The following is a 20886-nucleotide window of genomic DNA, read 5'->3' as shown; positions in this document are numbered from 1 at the left end:
ACTATTTACAATAAGGATATTATTACAGTACAAAATTCTCATAGGTACTGAGTAAGAAATCTGTACTAAACTGGTATGATGATGGCACATGCCTGCAGTCTCAGCTACTCAGGAGACTAATGTTCACTTGAAACAAGTTCAAGCCTAGGCAAGAGAGCAAAAATTCTGCATCAAAACCAAAAACATTAATCCATACTACTTCTTCATGTTCAAATAAACTCTGATGAAAACCACTCCCTACATAAACTGACATAGAACTTAGGACTAATTTAAGCTGTGTTAAACGGAATAGAGACCACAACTTCTAAAATGGTGTTTGGAGATTTGTTCCGTAACTAATGGATACAGTGAACTTTAAGCCAATTCCTGTCACTGACAGTATGTTCTAGGGGTACATCTATACAACCCCAGCCCAAGGACCAAGATTGACAGTCAGACTTCATGGTCAAAGCTCATCTGTTCTATGCACATGTAAACTACTCAAGGTCAAAATATATACCTTCCCATCAATGCGCTGAACAGGGCCAAGCCCACTTAGTTTCCAAAAGTCAGACATCATCAAGTATCCAAAGCTGGTGCCTGCTGTCTGCATCACAGGGAAAGAATAACTTCATTCTGATACAGTGTTGACAAAGAGAAGCCAGTGGAGAACAAACCTCACTATAATCAGTATTTATAGCTCTTGTTATCCACTCGCCTCTAAAAGTTCACCCACACTGACGACACTGGAAAGCTTGGTTTGTTACACAGGACTATGAATTAAACACATGATGCCTGGGGTATGGCCAGATAACACCCGATTAGAGCTGAGTCTCTTAAAATGCAGTTGCAACATTTAACCTACCTGTAGATTCTATAGATATCATCAGAGCGCCCCTTCCTTAGTCTGAGAATCCAGGCTCCTGGGTTGGCTTTGAGCTGAAAATATCCCTAGGACACAAAGAAAGTAAAATTTCAGTACTCTTTAAAACTTCAAGATGTTGTTCCTAACAGACACTTACTTTTTCTTTTGAAGTGTCAGATCATGTGTGCGCATGCCTACCTATCTATCTACCCACCTTTCATTCTTTTTGGGGGCTGGGGGCTGGGGGCTGGGGAATTGTACTGGGTATTGAACCCAGGGTCTTGCTGCCATGATAATTAAAAAAAAAATTAAAGGTAGTTAACAAATCATGGAAAAGTAAAAAAAAATAAAATAAAATAAAAAACCAATCAAATAAACCAGCTAAAGCTCTAGCAGCCCAGAGCCAGTGAAACCGAGAGGCCTGCCTGTTAGCCTGTTATGCTCCACGGAGGAGAAAGTGTGACAGGAACGTGCTGGGAACTTCCAATGATGGGAACTGCTAGCAGAGCTCTGCAGTATGTTTTGTTGTTTCACTAGCATACACATGGAATTTCCAAGCTTAACCAAACCAGTGACTCTTCACTGACTACATTTAGTCCATTATTAATTCTTATTTCACTCCGCAGTTCAGAATGTTAACTGTTCTGTCATAAATTACAGCATCTAAATTACCGTGACTGAAGCATCTGATAAACTGATTATTTACCAGATTGGCCATCACAATTGTGTCCACAATTGTTGGGCTGGCTGAAGTTCCTAACGTGAACTGTAGTCCTCGAGGGGGCTGGCCTGTGGTGATGTCGTAGCAGTGACCTTCTAATAACAGGTATTCCAGCTCATACTCAGCAGCCACTACACTGTCTACCTGAAAGATCAAAATTAAACCACCTGAATATTATACATGCATACTCAAAATGCAACCTGCAGGGGTCAGGGGGAGAGTTGAGTGGATAAAAGCTCTTGCCACTGAGGCTGATGGCTTGAGCTTGATCCCCGGATTCTACACGGTAGAGGGAGATCTGATATCCACAGCTGTTCCCTGACCTCCATGTGTACAGCAAGGCACTCCCCAACCCCCAAAATAAATAAATAAATGTTTTAAAAATATATATACATCTTTTATGACTTTAAGACAGTCAAGAAAAGGCAAAAAATTGATTTTAGAAAGTAGATCATTCACTGATTGTGGTGGGGGTAGGGGGTAATCTACAAAGGGATAGCAAAGGGATTCTCAGGATAAAATGTTCTAGATCTTGATTGAGATAGTGGCTAATGACTATAATTATAAAAACTTGATTGGAGAGAGAAAGAGGGAAGATAACAAAGTCATTCCAAAAATACAGATGAGAGGATAAGATTCTACAAATTGTTGTGAAAAGCCCTAAATAAAGAAAAAAAATTTTATCCTACAGTAATAGATGGGTACAGCTTGAACACAATATCCACAGCACTATCCTTATAAGAGCCAACAATAGAAACAACCCAGTGTTCATCTGTGCACAAGTACACAAAGTACACTATATCCAAACAATAGAATTCTATGTGGCAATCAAACTAAAGTACTGACAGGTCTTATCACATGCATGAACCTTGGAAAACAATTTGTCAAGTGAAAAGTCAGTCACTAAAGACCACGTGTTGAATAACTACTCATACACAATGTCAGACAGGAAAGCTCATAGAAACAGAAAGTCCATTACTGCCAGGGGGAATAAGGGGTGAATGTTAATGAGTACTGTGATGATTAATCTTCATTAACAATTTGAATAGATTTGAAAGTATACTTCTGGGCATAGGTGAGGGCCTTCCCAGAGAAGCTCAATTCAGGAGGAAAGACCCACACTAAATGTACAGCACTGTTCCACGGGCTGGGATCCTGAAATGAGTAAGAAAGGGAGAAAGCCACCTGAATTCTCCTTTCTCTGCTCTGGTTAGTGCCATAGACCAGATCACTTCCACTGCCACATCTTCCCTATCACAATGGACCCCACTCTTAGGAGTCAAAAAACATCGTTCCTCTCTTACATGGCTTTCTGTCATGCATTTGGATGCAACAAGGAGAAAAGTAACTAATACAGACATGGAGCGGGTTCTGAGGGCGATGAAAGCCAACTAAATTGAGATAGCAAGGACAGCAGCACCCGTCTACACACATGTCAAAACTTTACTATACATGAAGGGCATTTGAATTAAGCTGCTGCTGTAAAGAGAGTACATTAGATGTGAGCAACGATGCCCACTATTCAGTTCAGGCAATCACCACTGACTGAATTACAAACCGATTTTATATTTGGAAACAATGATATTCTTACCTCTTCTAGATAAATATTATCAAGATCATATGGTGTTCTGACAGATTCTACCATCCAACTCTCAGGTGTGTTCAAATTCAAAGTGAAAAGCGGAGACTGTGGCATATCCAGAAACTTTGCTATTGGTCCCTTAGCAAAGCTGTTGTCTGCTGTGAAGGAAATCTCTGGTTCTAAGACATAACGGTAAAAGCTGAAAAGATAATAGGACTGTTAGGCTTTCTTGATGCAATCCCAATCATAAGAGTCCACACAGGTTAACAAAAAACTAGATTTGGACAGTACCCTTCCAGATCAAGACATGACTAGGCCAAACCATCTTTTGGTCTAGCGATGCCTTCCAGGGTTGCTCTAGAGTCAAGAAAAGAGAGAGAGAGGGGAAGAATGCAGAAGATCACCCTTCCATGATCTCTTAAAAATCTGAGCCCTAAAGGGTACTTGTGTTCTCAGGTCATCACTGAAAACATCATGTGTGATAACTGAACAGTTTTTAGTGTAAAGCTAACAGTGGAAGCAGGGGCTCTTCACTCTTTGTAAAACTGTTGGGATCCATCTAGATTCTAACTACAGAATTCTGTCCCTCATTGAGGATGACATTTCCCATAGCAGAGCATGTGCTAAGCTACCACTGTTGTTGTGACACTTCTTCCACAAATGGCCATCCCACAACCAAGCCAATCCACCTATCCACTTCCCCAGGATGCATGAGAATGAGTACAGTTAGCTACCTATGGCAGCTAATGGCTACAGCTCTTTTAAAGTGAGATGCAAATGTGCAAGTAGCTTGGATTAATACCACCTAAATGCTTTCCAAGCTCACACTATGTTCTCAGAGTGTCTAATTAGAACAAATATGTGACATAACTCAACAGTCAGTAGATGTCCTTTCAAACACAATATCCACCTACCAGACCACCTGATTCATCAGCATTTAGTAATATCTTTTAGATCTGGTACCACTTAAAAGAAGTGTTCCTTAAATGGCATTTTACCTTTTTAAAGGCATGTCCGAAAGTTTAGATTGGCAATTCATAAATACTCTTAGATTCATGTTTATCAGCTGAGTCAAAACCTAGAAAAGCAAACCAGATGACAAAATATTTAGATTTTCTCTTCAGAAACATATTATTTCAGTTAGGAAACAAAACATTTTTAACATTTCAAGAAGAGATATAAAGAGAACACCTGTCACTACATCTGCACTGGAGAAATTTTGAAAATCAGAGCTCCAATGCAGAGTCTACCATACATACTCAAGGCACGATTCCAAAAAGAAGCCAGGAAGGGTGATGAGATGGCTGAGCAAGGAAAGGTGCTTGCTGTCAAGCCTTATAACCCAAGTTTGATCCCTGAGACCCAAATGGTAGAAAGGAAAAACTAACTTTTTGTTTGTTTGTTCTTTGAGACAGGGTAGTCCTTTGAAACAGGATAGCTCTGGCTATCCTGGAACTCTCTGTAGACCAAGCTGGCCTCGAACACAGAGAGATCCACCTGTCTCTGCCTCCTGAGTGCTGGGATTAAAGTCATGCGCCACCACACCCAGCCAGAATTGACTCTTGCAAGATACCTTCTGATCTCTACCCATGTACTGTGACATTTGTGCATACAGACAGATACACAGACTGAATGAATGAATGGATGGCTGTTGCAGATCACTGCTCCTCACACAAAGTTTAGCACTCAGTTGTGAGGAAACAGTAGATAAATGATGAATATTTAGCTACAAAGGAAAACACAACAGTTCTTTGCTTCAGTTCACATTAAAAAGCATGAAAAAGACGTATGTATTAACATCTACAGAGAAGAGCAGGTGATCATACTATCCTAAAAAAATCCCAGCTAGGGCTACTAGAGATATACTTCATTTGGCAGAGTGCCCTCACAGCAAGTGTAGGGCTCAATGTTCAGGATCTAGAATACACACACACACACACACACACACACACACACACACACACACACACCCTTAAATGAAATATTAGGGTGCTGTACTGGTTAACATTTTAAAACATACATCGAAGTATAACATCTCATACATATCTAAAATACATGATACAATCCATGAAGAAAATGAGCCTTTATTAATCCTATGAAAACAATATTGTCCAACTCCTCTAGAAGATGTCTCAGGGACAAAGGAAGTACCCAGAAAATTAGAGGGCCTATGACTACTTCATTAAAGATAAGAACCACCTCCACAGCAGCCCTACCAGGAGCAAGGGGGCGAGCCTCTGTGCTTCTCTTGTGACAGGGTCAACAACAGCTACCACATCATAGTATGTCTCCCCTTCATTGGGCTTCAGTTTAATTGCACTGAAAAAAACCAAAAGAACAAAACTTTAGCACTGACGAAACAAAGTTAAGTGGGGGTTGGGGGAGATATCAATATGGAATATCAATTCTTCAGCCCTCTTAGCATTTCAAAAACTATACAGATCAGAACCAACAAGCTAAAATGGTCATCAACTATGAGACTAAAGCTATAGAAGGAGCTATACCTAAGTGAGGCTTGTGATTGGTCCTTATACGAGGCCTGTGATTGGGGAATAGAGCACAAGCATGCCAAATCCCCGTTCTGGAGAGATAAGCATACTCAGCCACCTTTTAGTCTGAAGAGATCTCTCCTGCTCACCACTAGCGTTACAGCAGTATGCCCCAGTAAAAGCTCTTACAAATGAAAATGCAAAGAGAAGAAAAGCAGGGACTCCCAAAGGACTAAAACTTCACCCAGTGGTCCAAAATCATGTATTACTTTGTTTGAAGTGGTCCAAGTTTTACAGTGCAAGAACGTTTGCCCCCCTGTGCTAACAGTACAACACAAAGCAGAATATAACCAGAAAACCAGGTAGCAATAGTTTAGCTGAAGCTGGTGGTTATTTCAAATTAGATGCTTTGGAAACAGCCATTACTTCAATACAAGATAGTTCTTCTGCAGCTATTCTTAAAAAAAATCACCCCCATGGGTGCTCACAAGCATCCTGAACTCCAGTTCTAGGGGATCCAATGCCCTTTTCTGCTCTCCATGAACACTGCATGCACAGGTATATACATGGGCAAACTGCCCATATACAAAAAATTAAATTAATTTTTTTAAGATCACACCTATATTCTATAACAAGGAAAGGGGGCAAGAAGACTCAAGGAAATAACGGTCACATGCGAATGGCACAATATAAACCAACAACACCATGTACTTGATGTAGTGGTGAGAGAAAACTCTAGAATGTAGCCAAACATGACAGAAGATCAGACATTCCCATTGAGTGAATAGAGCAAATATCCAAAAAAACCGTGCCCTCCCAAAGCATGTTCACAGGAATCACTGGGGAATCTTACTAAGAGGCAGATACTGATACTGGAGGTCTGCTGTAGGGCTGAAGATCATTCAGCAGGCTCCCAGACAACACCCTGTTGTTGATGGTCTGAGGTCCACACTAAGGGCACATAGAATTGATGGCATAGTCTTTTTTTTCTTTTTCTTTTTCTTTTCTTTTTTTTTTCAAGACAGGGTCTCACTGTGTAGCCCTGGCAATCCTAGAACTCACTCTGTAGAGCAGGCTGGCCTCAAACTCAGAAATCTACCTACCTCTGCCTCCTGAGTGCTAGGATTAAAGGAACACGTCCCATAGCCTGGCTGCATACTTTTGTTTCGTTTTGATTTGGTTTTGGTTTTTTGAGACAGGGTTTCTCTGTGTAGTTTTTTTGGTGCCTGTCCTGGATTTCATGCTATAGACCAGGCTGGCCTCGAACTCACAAAGATCTGCCTGCTTCTACCTCCCAAGTGCTGGGATTAAAGGCATGTGTCACCACTGCCTGACTGTATAGTTATTTTTATTTGCTGCAGAAATGATAACTATTTTTTATGTAATAATTAAATGGAATTAATTTGAGTAAAGCAAGTTTCAGCATATTGAAAAATTAGAAACAAAGAAATCCATGTGATAAACTGAATGGATGAAAGGCAGATGGGACAGCAGATCAATCACTGTCTCCTGTGCTGCTACCTAGTTGTTTCTTACAGAGCACAGTGGAGAAGCGAAGAGGAGCATGTGCACAGCACGCTGCTAGTGGCAAACCCCCGGAAGGGGCCACACCGGCCTCCGCCCCCAGTGACACAGAAATCAGAAGAAGGCTGAAGACGTAGCTCAGTGGCAGAGTGACTGTTTAGCACGCACAGGTACTAGATTAGAGAGCAGGGTAGGGGTGGGAGGGGGAAGATGGAGATACCAAGCAATCAATAAATGAGGAGACAAGGGCTTGGAGAGATAGCTTAGCAGTTAAGAGTGAATACTGCTTTTGAAAAGGACCTGAATTTGGTTCCCAGCTCCTACACCAGGTATCCCATAACCACCTACAACTCGAGCCCCAGGGGGTTATCCAACAGCCTGAGGCCTCCACAGGCACCTGCACACATGTGCACATATTCACACAGACATATAATTAAAAATAACAAAAGTAAAATTTTTAAATGAAGAGAAAGAGCTGGTGTTTTGAGTTTTTCAGAATAACAAACTATTCCAGTCTTAGGGGAATAACCCACACTGTGGGGTTCCAAAGACAATCTGCCTGGGCTCTTTAAAAAGGTCAATGCTATAAAAGAAAAAGGGGGCAGGCAGAGAACTCTTTTAGATTAAAAGAGATTCAAGAGATATGAATAACTTCAATGTGTGGTCTGAGACATCAGAGAAATCTGAACAGAGATTATGTATTAGCATTACTGGCTGAAGGTCACATTTCTCAGGTATGTTCATAGTACTGTGGATCAAGTCTCCACATACTGAACGCTTTAGACATGTTATTTCATGTCAGCAATGAATTTTCAAATGCTAGAAAAAGAGATGTGAGTACAGGTAATATATGTAATACACAGATGTATGGTGATATTTTATTTGTACTGAGATGATTTTACTTGTATGTTAATAAATAAAGTTGCCTGGGGGTCAGAGCTAAAAGCAAGGCATAGCAGAGCTGGGCGTTTGTGGCACACGCCTTTTATCCCAGCACTTGGTAGGCAGAGCTAGGTAGATCTCTGTGTGGTCAAGGATACAGCCAGCATTGGAGACACACGCCTTTAATCTCAATACCAACCATAGAAAATCTGGAGGTCCGTACAAACAGGCAGTGACAAGGCGGTCATGTAGTTGGGTTTACAACCAATGAGAAGGCAGAACAGAAAGTCTATATAAAGACAAACACTCAGGAAGTAGGTCTCTCTCTTGGCTGAAGAGGATCACTGAAGCAGGAAGGGTAAGGCCCTTAGCTCTGACCTCTTGGGCTTTTATCTTTACATTGGCTCTGTGTTTCTTATTTAATAAGACGGTTGGTTACATCTACACAGATGCACACACTGAGTTACAGATGTGTAGGTTACCAATAGGAGGTACCCAATAAGCATAAATATAGTTACAAATGCATGGTTATTCTTTGCAAGTCTTGCAACTTCATCCATGTTTGAAACTTCAAAAACAAAAAACTAAAGAATAAAAAGACAGAGACATCTCCATATCCTAAATACATTTTTATTTATTGGAAACAATGGCTTTTTATAATAATAATAATAATAAATAAGAGACAAGTATTTACCTAGTATCTAAGCAATCTGGTTACTCCTGGATATCAGGTAATTTCAGCTGTTCTATTTCATTAATTGCCATTTTCATTAAAAGATATAATCAGAATTACTTCAAGTTTATTTAGAAGTACCACCTACATGAAACTGAATTTTATATATGAAGTTTCATTTTATATGTGAACATTAACATACAAAACTTCTCATTTCTCTAATGGCATGTGCATAAATTCAACATTAATTCTATACCTGTGTTTGTCTTCAAAGAACTGGTAGTCGATCCTTGCCTCTCCTTTGGGTTGCGCTGACAGGAGAGCATCCACTTTCATTACCAAATCACTTGCCCTAAAAGATGGAGTTATGAAATCTTAGCATCACTTTATCTGCAGATTTTCTAATTATTGCTGAACACCATCAGTCCAAACACAGAATTAATGCCAACAAGGTGGTTTAAAAGAGGCATGAACTCAGTACCAAAAGGCATGATTCTGTGATTGGCTCGATCATCTCTGGAATGTTACTTTTCTCCACATATGAAGGACAGGTACTACCTACTTTACAAGGCTGCTGTAAATACCGTGTTAGCTAAACATACTGAGACCTAGCTCAGGGCCTGGTTTAAATAATGCTATTACTTTTTAGGATTACTGCAGCAAAATCTATTAACCACTAACCAGCTATTCAACATTGATGCTGGTTTCTGACTTCAATATTAGAATCAGCATTACAGTATGCAATTAAAAAAAGATCTGTGAACTGCCTAGTATTTCTGGGCTCGTTTCTAGCACAGGGAAAAAATAAAACTGTAGTGATATATTTTTATGAAAACATCTCTTGACCCCCAAGACTGAACTGAATCTCACAGCAAAGTTAATAATACCCCTTGAGGTCCTCTAAGACAAAGTGTGTAACCTACTATCCTACTGTGCACTCAGCCCCTTCAGTTTAACCTGCCTTTAAGAGAACGGTGTAACTTTACTAGTCTTGAACTTCCTATGCAATCAGCTTTTACAACCTAAGCTAATATATACATTTACTCTTCTATGCCCTTGACCCAAAGGTAGGGGTAGGTATGTGTGTGTGTGTCATAGTAATCGTTTGCTGAAACAGCTAACAGGTTGAAAGCAATCTTATACAACAAATATCTGACATAAATGTTGGAAACAACATGTGGATATAAGCTGAAAATATTTGCTTATAGTTTTCTATTCTAGATTGGTCAAGTTATCGCTTCCCTTATAAAACTCGTTAAAGATTTCTGTAAAGAATCTCATTCTTTCCCATGCCATACTTTCTGTGTTGCATAATAAATACAGAGCAAGCCTTTTGTCAGAGGAAGGTAGATAAAGGGACAAATAGAGACCACACACACACACACACACACACACACACACACACACACGACAGACTACAGATGGATCAGTAACCATAAACTACATACAGAGAGATGGAAGATACAAGAAAAGAAGTGGAGAATTCAAGTTAGGCTCACCCTTGGTCAAATTAATCCAAGAAGTGCTTTGTTTTCATCCCTTAGTGCAACATCGATCCATTTTGGTGCCTCTGAGGTTCTTTAATGTGTTAACAGACATAAAACAAAACAAAACAAAAAACTCCCTGTTTTATCTACCCCCTCTATTTTAAAAAAATTTAGTTACATTTATTTATTCGTGTGCTCTCACATGTTGTGGATGTCAGAGAACAACCCAAGGAGTTGGTTATCTCTTTCTATCACATGGTCCAGGAATAAAACTGAGGTGGTCAGGTCTGGAGCAGGTACCTTTATTCACTGAGCCATCTCACTGGCCTGCTAACCTCTTCTAAGCTGATTTACAGGAGATCTTGAATCATCTATGTCATAAGCCTTGAAAAGCTAGACTGGAATACAACACCCCAGGTAAGCCATTCAAACAGCTGTGACACACTTCAACTATAACAAAGTTTACACGTTTTCTCTTTGAACCAATCACATCATAAACTTCCCAGAATCAACTGTGAACACTTTTGGCACACAGAACAACTTCCTACACATCATAAAGCACCAAGATCAAAGAGCCCACAGCCAAGCTTCAGAAAGCTCTCACTGTAACAGGGGACTACCCCAAAACACAGTGGCCCTGGAGATACTAAAACTATGCGGCATCAGGGAAGTGTTTCACAAGCCAGACAAAAGGGCAACACTCAAAAGCAACTGAGGCTTTTTACCTTGACCTCAGCAGTGAGTCAGATGAAAACAACTTTTTCTCAGTCTGGGGAAGTAGCTCAGTGGCAGAAAACTTTCCTAGTATATATGAGAATCTAGGTTCCACCATCCACAGCAGCGCGCGCACATACACACACACACACACACACACACACACACAATCTATATCACATGACCAAGGGACTACTTTGGCAGCTATCAAAGACAACACATCACTAAAAGATGCAGGGTGACAGTACATGAAAAAGATGAAGGAAAAAAGGGAGATCTTCAATTTCTTTTTATACTCCAACTATGAATCAAACGGCATTATTCAAAGGGTCAAAGGGCAGCCAAAGGAAAGATAGGGAACTGACATCCAGAACATAAGGAATGCCCACAATTAAACAAGAAAACCAGAGAACCCGATTTAAAATGATGAAGACTGGAATAGACATTTCCCTAAAGATACTCAATGGTCAGTGTGGATGAGAACTCAAAGATACGATCAAACTATACCGGGTACAACACCATACCCATGAGGATGGCTACTACTTAAACAAACAAACAACAAAACAAAACAAAACAAAAAACCAGGAAGTGCTGGTAAGAATACAGAGACACTGAGACCAGCACGGTTGACAGGAGTGGAAAGTGATGAGGCTACTGTGGGAAATGGCATAGCAGGTCCTTATTAAACAAATATATCCCCAAGTACACATTCCAGTGACATCTAATGCAGAAAGGACTACTATAACCAGGGGCTTTTGTTACACAGCAAATATATGACCCACTCAATTTAATTCTTGGAAGTGAAACATGCTAAAAGACATTAGCTAATAAAAATACTAAGATAATTAAATCACAAGCGAGCAACATCTAACTTTTCATCCCTCTGCAAGAGAACAGCTTCAGCTCCCACACAGGAAGGCAAAGGAGAAGAAGCATTTGGTGTGCATTTCCTCCCAATACACAGTCAGCGGACAGTCTCTAGACATCCAATAGGGCCCTCTGCTTCTGCATATGTGTGAACTTTTTTCCAGGTTCAAAATGGAGAAATAATTTAGAAACATAACTGTCAATTTGAGCATTATTACAGTAAAACTGGAAATAAACCCACTGTCTTGGTAATATATTTGACAATATATAGTCCTCACTTTGACCAATGAGGAGAAATTAATAAAAACTCTGTGACATGATCTAGCTTCTAATTAGAAAACCAGTTTTATCGTTTATTATCTAACTAGTTACTAATTATAAAAACTTACACATCTTCTTCTACACGAAGCTGTTGGATATGAGATTTTATTTTCTGTCCTGATGTTTTCAAGATGATATTTTCTAGGAGGTGGAAATCGTCTTGATTAAAGAGCTCACTCTCCTCCAGCGGCCCAATGATCTGTGAGGTAAAGAGTAGGGACAAGCTGCAGAGGGTGGTCACCAGTTGCTGTGAAGCTTCTGCTAGCCCTGGGATAGCTGACACTCCAAAGTGTCTTACAACCCAGCCCTGGAGCACGTCTTAAAACAAAAGAAGAATAAAAATAAAGCCTGAGAAAGAAACTCCAGTTACTGTTTACCTGTTTGTTCCGCAGACAGTTAATTTTCTAGCAAACTGACGTGAAAGAGCAGGGTCATCTGCATTGGTTCTCAGTACACAGCAGTAAGGCCTACTTTACAGACTGCTACACTGACTTCTGTTCTGAGAGCCCCCCACTCACTACCTCCCTCATGGTCAAGACTCAAATAAACCACAGGGGCCCACAGGGTCTGCATCAGAAGCACACTTTCTTGGAAAGACAGAACAGAGCTTTCTGCATTGGCACTCAGAAGCCTGTCGGCCAACAGGAGGGCAGCTCTAGTGCAGACCATAGACATCTCAAAGGAGAGAGACAACTTAAAAACCTACTGAAGGCAAGCTTCGCAGCCCAGAAAGTTCTCACCCTTCCGTTGCTGATAACCACTCTCTGTCCCTTCTTCAGCTTCAGAACGTCCCTGCAGTACAGGGCATGAGACAAAATGAAATCCATCTTGGAAGACTCAAATGCCTCTTTAAAAAGACCGACATCCATGCCCTAGGAAGTAATCATTTTTAAGGAAAGTCACAATTATTAAGCAAACATCATAAATGAATAATAACAATGAGTAAACTAAAAAGTGCTTTTGTGAAAAGTAATAACCAAATTTCATAATTAACATTATAACATTTTAATTCTCCATTTTCTCTTCTTTCTTCCCTCTTCATAAACTGCTCATTCCCTTTTCCTATTTTCTACTGATTCGTTTACCTGGCAATTTATTCTCAATAACTTTATTTTGCATTTTTAAATCTTGGTAACCCGGTGACAGCCATTTCATTTCCTCCAACTGAAACTCAATATACGCATAGCTTTATAAGAAATTTTAAAACTATAAAAACACTGTCAAAAAATAAGTAACACTAGACAAATGAATAAACGTAGGCTTTTATCGGAAAAAAAGAATGGCTGACTCTCTAACTCATAAACATCTTAAATTTGCTTTTTTGCTTAATATTGTCTTTTAAAGATCATACAAACAAAGTGGCACAAACTTGGATCCTACACATTTTAAAACTAAAGCAAGTTTAAAAGTAAAGAGTAACATGACAGAATTATTTCTTAAGATTCTAATACAACAACAACAACAAATATCCTGAGACTTAGAAGCAATCACAAACCCAATTCTAACTAGTATACATCAGCCCAGGGGAGAAACATGAATGACCAGGCTAGCCTCTGAACCTGCGAGCCTTACCCCAACAGAGAATTCCCCGATGTCTACTCCTGCGGCCAGGGCCTCTGCCGTCTCCTCTTTGGCCATTTTGGTGATGAAGTTCTTAGCAGAGTTGGAGGTCTGTGTTTGGAGAGCTGCCCAGATTGCTCTGAAGATTGGAGTGTTCGAGTAACTTATCTCCTGGCTGGGATTATTGATCATACTTATCCTAACATTGTTACTGGTTTTCTATTTATAAAAAGGGAGAGAAGAATTATACAGTACATGTTAAGAACTTCGAAAAGGCAACACTGACCAGGTATGGTGGTGCATGCATGTCTTTACTCTTCGCACTCAAGAGGCAGAGGCAGGCAGATAGATGTCTGAAAACCAGTCTGGGCTACACAGCCAGAGCAAAGTCACATGGTGAGACCCTGCCTCCAAGGGGGGATGGTGGTGCAGGGCACACAAAATTAACATTAGTCATGCTCCATAATAGCAACATCTCTTCTAAACATCTTCAGTAGTTATCTGCAGTCAAAATAAAGTTCAGATGATATGTACGGTTAAGTCTGCCAAATGCAGTACGAACTGGCCCCAGACTTCCTCTCCAACTTCATTTCTATACACACAGCAGACATCAAGAGTGCTGTGTCTCCTCAGTACATTTTATACTCTAACTGCATTCCATCTTTTCTAAAACTCAAGCCTTTTTTCAGGTCCCTGCTCACCCATCTTCATTCACATGGCCTTCAGATGCCGGCAGCAATGGAACTCCCCATGGGTAAAAGACAAACTATCTAACAAAACCAAAGCATGAATCCACACGGAAGAAGATGGAGGACCATAAAACCAAACAGGGCTTACATCAAGAATGTAAGCTAGCCAGTGATGTGACTTAGCCAGTAAAGGTGCTTGTCGCCAATAAAGACCTGAGTTCAATCCCTATTACCCTTAGGGTGGAAGGAAAGTACTTTCTGCTGTGGATGATTGATTGATAAATAAAACACTGATTGGCCAGTAGCCAGGCAGGAAGTATAGGCGGGACAAAGAGAGAGGAGAAGGCTGGGAAGTGGAAGGCTGAGGCAGAGAGACGCTGCCAGCCGCCGCAATGAGGAGCAGGATGTAAAGTACCAGTAAGCCACGAGCTACGTGGCAAGGTATAGATTAATAGAAATGGTTAATTTAAGATAGAAGAACTAGATGACAAGAAGCCTGCCACTTATAAGTAATATAAGCGTCTGAGTGATTATTTTATAAGTGGGCTGTGGGACTGCGGGGACTTGGCGGGACCTAGAAAAAAACTCTCCAGCTACAACTTTCCCATAAGCTGTCCTCTAACCTCCACAAATGTACCATGCCATGTATGTATGTATCTCTTCCCATAAATAAATTAAAATGTAGCAAAAAAAAAAAAAAAGGAGGGGGGATCAGGAGCTGGAGAGATGGCTCAGCTGTTAAGACAACTTGCTGCTCTTTTAGAGAACTCTCATTTGGTTCCCAATACGCACATGACAGCTTACAGCTATCCATAACTCCAGTTCTGGGGGGCTCTGACGCTCTCTTTGGCCTTCTTGGGCTATAGACATGCATGTGCTCTGTGTGTGTGTGTGTGTGTGTGTGTGTGTGTGTGTGTGTACTTATGTACGTACATATAGGCATACACACACACACACATTAGAAAAGAAATCATTTCTTGAAAAAGTCACTGAAATTAAGAAGTCAGCTCACAAAATGTTAAGTAAAGGAAGCAGGTACAAGTCTACATTCCAAGATTTCATGATGCAAGAAGAGGGAGGGAAACAGTGGCTTGGGGGCCTTCAGTGACATCATTATTTTTTGATCTGGGTGGTGGACACAGGGACATACTTGCTTGTGACACCAAGTATATGAATGTGTACTTCACCTCAAGGAAAATATGTATTTAAGAGCTAGAACTATCCTTCCTGGTGTTCCCACCTTGGGACCATGTGAGGAGTTTCTCCATTCACATTAGGGAGCACTGTGTATACATCATTATGAACTATCCTGACTCAACCATCAACTGACCACAGTATCCCATCCAATGTCTTAAACAGTGAAGATCCTTGGCCCCACAGTGAAATTAAAATCCCTGGATATTTACTTATTTCAGTCAGTCTTCTTGGGGCTCTGGTTAGAAAAGGACACAAAGAGAAATGTGATTTCTAGATGAAGCTGCAAAGTGAAACAGGAAGAAGGATCTTTTGTTGTTGTTGTTTGGGTTTTTTGTTTGTTTGTTTTTTGAGACAGGGTTTCTCTGTGTAGCTTTGCACCCTTCCTGGAATTCACTCTGTAGCCCAGGCTGTCCTCACAGAGATCCAGATGCCTCTGCCTCCTGAGTGCTGGGATTAAAGGCATGCTGCGCCGCCGCCGCCGCCTGGCAGGAAGAATCCACTTCTTCTCAACCACTCTGCATTGTAATGTCTCAACTCCCGCCCCCCGGCCAGCTGAGGACCGAACTCAGGGCCTTGCGCTTGCTAGGCAAGCACTCTACCACTGAGCTAAATCCCCAACCCTCTCAACTCTTATTGTACACATACAAATTGACTGGGAGCAGAGATGTGAACACTCCTCTGGAAGCCTGCATCTACTTATGTGGAACACACACCACCTGCTGGCCTGGGAACTCTCTTGATGTTGCAGTACATGGCAAGATCACTGCAGTAAGGACATGCACAGTCATGCAAAAAAATTCTCATTATGTTTTCTCTTAGAGAATCTACTCCCTCAATTGAAGCTAGGCCCTGCAGTCTTTGAACTTTTTTTCTTAGGAGCTGACAACTTTGAAGACACTATGCTCATTTCCCTCAACACACCAAGAAACATTAGAAATGCCAGAATAACCACACTAGCACAGAGGTGATCACAAAGCCAATTGGAGCCTCAGAAACAAACCAACAAAACCAAAATAAAATACTCCATAACGCCCCACCCCAGAATGAAATCTGAGAAACTTGCCTGATGTTTAATGGCATCATATAACAACTGCCGTCCAGAAGGGCTATCAAAATCCCCAACAATCCAAAAAGTCACTGGCCTAATAAAGGAATCATCTGCAGAAAAACAAAAACAACAAACTGACTAGAAGAAAAAAAAGATATTCTTTGTTTCAACATTAAAATTAGGCCAAATAATTTCTGAAAAACATGCAAAATGAAAAATAAGAAAATGACTGGTTTGATAGAGATACAGAGCAGAAGGTAGTGGAACTTCTCTACTAACAGAAGCAGAGCAATCTTCCAAGCAGCTCAATTAGAAACTAGGAACATGCATTGATTAACTGTCCTGTGGCCTGGGAATCTGTTAGCATAGACAATGAAACATGTGGGCAGCGCAATGTAGTATTTACTCATGTTAATTTACAAGTTTCCGAAAGGACTGAAAACATTATATAGTATATCTACACTCTAATGTTACCCACAGGTTTCAGAAACATCACAATGAAATGTCAATAAATTCTGAATAACAATGGTCCTGAAACCATAAATTACTCATGAAAATGAAGGGAACATTCTGGAGTTTTGCGTTACCATAGATTTCCTTGGAGGACATTCCTGGACAGAGGCAAAGAAGAAAAGAGTAGAAGAAAAGAGAACGTCATTTGTGTAATGAAATGCCCATCAGAAGAGTCAGCAGATGACACGGGCTAACAAGGCTGTACTGCTTCCTGCTCTAGCCCCCACCATGCTCAAGCTCTGTCCTAGGACCCCTTAGAGAAACCCAGTGGACTAATGGTGTGAACGTAACAGACTCAGGAATCCAGAGGGAAGATCGCAGCAGGGTAAACGGAGCTGTCCTAATGACAACTGGTGCTTTCTGGAGCAGCAAGTAGTATTAGAACGACTCTGGAAGGGGGATCATGTCAACTCCGTCAGAGGGAAAGGACCTGTCTGCCACTGAGAATGTCACTTTAGACAAGTGTAGCCTAAGTAACTCTGCATAAAATCACTTTAAAGAATTACACAAGGCTTTCTAGAATCCAGTTTATCCTATAAGTGCTACAATAAAATTAACTCTATGATGTTATCGAAGAATCAGACAAAATCGTTTTCATATGTTTTCCATTTTGAACTATGAAGGGCTTTTCCTATCAATTTTAATGATAAGCATAAAATTTATAAAGAACATGCTTGAATTTTTAAACACATACATAGAATTACATTTTCAATATGTATTTTCTACATTTATATTATAAGAGAAAATTAATAAAAGGAATTATGGGATTTTTTCCCAAAACAGTAAGATGGAACTATATTTTCAGATACTAAGTAAAGAATGAATATGTTGGACCCTAGACTAGCTCAGATGGGTTACCTTTTTTTGTCAGATAGTTCATACTGTTGGCTACAGCAGCAGTCTTGCCCCTAGAGTCCAAGGAAGAAAATCTGGCAAAATCATCCACAAAAAAGTTATCTGGGGAAAAAAGAAAGAATTTAAACAGATGCATAATTAATAAACCTCAATGCAATTTACTATTTATATTCAATTGATAATCGGCTTTGAGTATAACAGAAGATGCATAAAATGCATGAGTAAAGTACATTAAGTGCTGCTTACTAGGAGGAAGTGGGTTGCTCTTGGAAGGGATACTGGTACCTGTCTTTTTGCTTCCCAGCCACCATAAGTAAGCAGAGCTTTCCTACTGCATGCTCCTGGCTCTAAAACAGAGCCACCTGGTCATGGGATCAAATCTCTGAACCCCAACGCCAAACAAAACACTCCTCTTTTAAAGGTGATACTCTCAAGCAGTTTGTCACAGCAATACAAATCTGACAATGGCTTCTTAAAAAGGTCCCAAGACAGCAAAGGCCAGAGGAGCAGGCAGGATGACAGTGCCTCTTCACTGACCCCTGCCCTGGCTGAATGACAGCCAGGAGACCTGCCGCTGTAGCTCAGAAAGAAATACAATCTAACACATGGCATTGTTGCCATGCTCCCTCAGCACTGTCACTCCAAAGACAACCTTTCACATTTTAAATTTATTTGTTTTGGATTTTCTTTTCCTTTGGTTTTTTGAGACAGAGTTTCTCCATGTAGTTTTGGTGCCTGTCCTGGATCTCGCTCTGTAGACCAGCCTGGCCTCGAACTCACAGAGATCCACCTGGCTCTGCCTCCCGAGTTCTGGGATCAAAGGCGTGCACCACCACCACCCTGCTTCTTTTCATTTTCTTAACTCTCAATCCTCTTGTCCTTTACCTAAGTGCCGGAATTATAGTATGTTCCACCACACTCATCCAGCCTAATACTCCAGCTTAATTAAAAATAATGAAGTTCTGTGTGGTGGTGGATGCACTTGGAAGGCAGAGGCAGGCACTTGCAAGGCAGAGGCACGCATAACTCTGTGGGTTCAAGGCCAACTTGGTCTATAAGTGGCAATTTCCAGGCCAGCTAGGACTATAAATGTGACCCTGTCTTAAGCACACACAGATACACACACACAGTGAGACAGAGAGACAGATAAACACAGACACAGAGAACAAAGACTTGGGACAAAACATTGTGAGACTACTTGCCTCACACTACACTGAGTTTTGAAGGTAACGCCTGGCCTGTGGAAGAACTACTCAGTTCACTGTCTGAACAGGTTCTTCACACCCCAATTTATGTGGTACTAGGGAACTGAACTTAGTAGTGCTTTGGGCATGCTAAACAAGCACTCTGATCGACTGAGCTATACCTGAACCCTTTATATTCAAAGAAAAACCCTTTTCTTTCCTCCCTCCCCTGCCCAGTACTAGGAACTGAACTCCAGGCCTTGCATATACTAGGCAAGCAATTAACAGCTAAGCCAATCCACAATTTTTAAAAATTTTTATTTCTAAAAGAGAGTCTCACTAAATTGCTTATGCTAGCCTTGAACTCATTATGTAGTTCAAGCAGGTCTCGAACTTAAAATCTTTCTGCCTCAGCCTCCCAAGTAGCTATGATTACAGTCTGCATATTTTCATTATACTGATCTACAATAACAAAGACTTCATTTCATATGCCTTTCCTTCCCTACGGAAGGACCACAGCAGGCAAGTCATGAGAAGTCTACCTCATTTCCAAGTGTCTGGTGAAATGCCATTGAGAGTCTGGAACAGACTGCTCATGGGTTCACCATAACTCTTAAAAGCTAGAGTTCTGGAGAATACCCAAATGTCCATCAACTGATAGTACGGAACCGAATATTTAAGTAACTAAAAGAAATGAAATACTGATATGCTACAAGATGGATGAACTGTAGGAAAAGGCCGAAACATAAATGAGAAGCCATGCACAAAGGCTTCCCAGTTACATGGAATGTCCTGAATAGGGAAATCCACAAATCAGAAAGCAGACAGTAGACAGAAAGGAAAGGGGGGTGGAACAATGACAGGAAAACAGGTTTATACAGGGTGATGATGTGTCTTAGTACTAGACAATAGTGACAACAGCAAAACTTTTGAGAATGAATAAAAAACATCAAATCATGCATTTTTACAAGTTTAGTTTGGTGGGGCTAGAGAGATTGTTAAGAACAGTGACTGTTCCTCTGAAGGATCTGGATTTGATTCCCAGCATCCACATGGTGGCTCACAATCATCTGTAACTCCAGTTCCTGGGGATCTTCTGGCCTCTGCAGGCACTGGCATGCACATGGTGCACACACATACATGAAGGCAAACACCCATAGGGGCTGGAGTTGTAGCTAAGTGGTAAAGCACTATACTTCCTAGCATGCATATGACTCTAGAATGATTAAAGAGAGAATAAAACACAGGTTGCGTTTCATGGCACACGCATTATAGTGCAACACCCCCACCCCTTTTGTAATATAGCGAGTTCCAGGGTGGTCTCAGACACACTATATATTGTCCAGTCTGGCCTCAAATTTGTAATCCCCTCCTCGGCTTCCCAAGTGCTAGCACTACAAGCATGTTCTACCCTGCCCAGCAGAAATGACTACTTTTTAAAAAGGTGTCCCTAGGGCTGCAGAGTAAGTCTAGTGGACATAGTCATTGGGTTCTTACTCGGTATTGACACTACAATGAGAATGAGGAATAAAGAACTAGCTAGTGTTCTATGGCTATAAGGTGGCCAATACAAGTCCACTCTTATCATCTAATGGCATCATATATTTGGCATTTAAATGGCACAAGATATTTTTTATGGTTCATAGGTTTTACCTAGAAAAAAATTAATCCCTATTTATTTACCTATTTGTTAGGATTCTGGAGACAAACATCTTTATTAAAGATAGCACCAAAAT

The 20886-nt window shown here is 40.6% G+C and overlaps 1 protein-coding gene across 1 annotated transcript in view; it reads right to left on the bottom strand.

Moving 5' to 3' along the window:
• The window catches only part of Uggt1 (UDP-glucose glycoprotein glucosyltransferase 1), a 130343-nt gene that overhangs the window by 30223 nt on the left and 79234 nt on the right, over positions 1–20886 (bottom strand). Inside the window, exons 20-31 of the mRNA XM_059281277.1 lie at positions 17970–18068; positions 17186–17209; positions 16614–16708; positions 13677–13883; positions 12845–12976; positions 12173–12303; positions 8972–9067; positions 5364–5466; positions 4146–4225; positions 3157–3346; positions 1551–1709; positions 845–930 (exon numbers count right to left, since the gene is read on the bottom strand). Coding sequence (XP_059137260.1) covers positions 845–930; positions 1551–1709; positions 3157–3346; positions 4146–4225; positions 5364–5466; positions 8972–9067; positions 12173–12303; positions 12845–12976; positions 13677–13883; positions 16614–16708; positions 17186–17209; positions 17970–18068 — 1402 coding nt within the window. The remainder of the gene's footprint in view (positions 1–844; positions 931–1550; positions 1710–3156; positions 3347–4145; positions 4226–5363; positions 5467–8971; positions 9068–12172; positions 12304–12844; positions 12977–13676; positions 13884–16613; positions 16709–17185; positions 17210–17969; positions 18069–20886) is intronic.

This window comes from Peromyscus eremicus, chromosome 16_21, assembly GCF_949786415.1.
Source record: "Peromyscus eremicus chromosome 16_21, PerEre_H2_v1, whole genome shotgun sequence".
NCBI classification, from domain to species: Eukaryota; Metazoa; Chordata; class Mammalia; order Rodentia; family Cricetidae; genus Peromyscus; species Peromyscus eremicus.
Note: the sequence above shows the minus strand (reverse complement) of the source record. Positions and strands in the feature narration are given on the sequence as shown.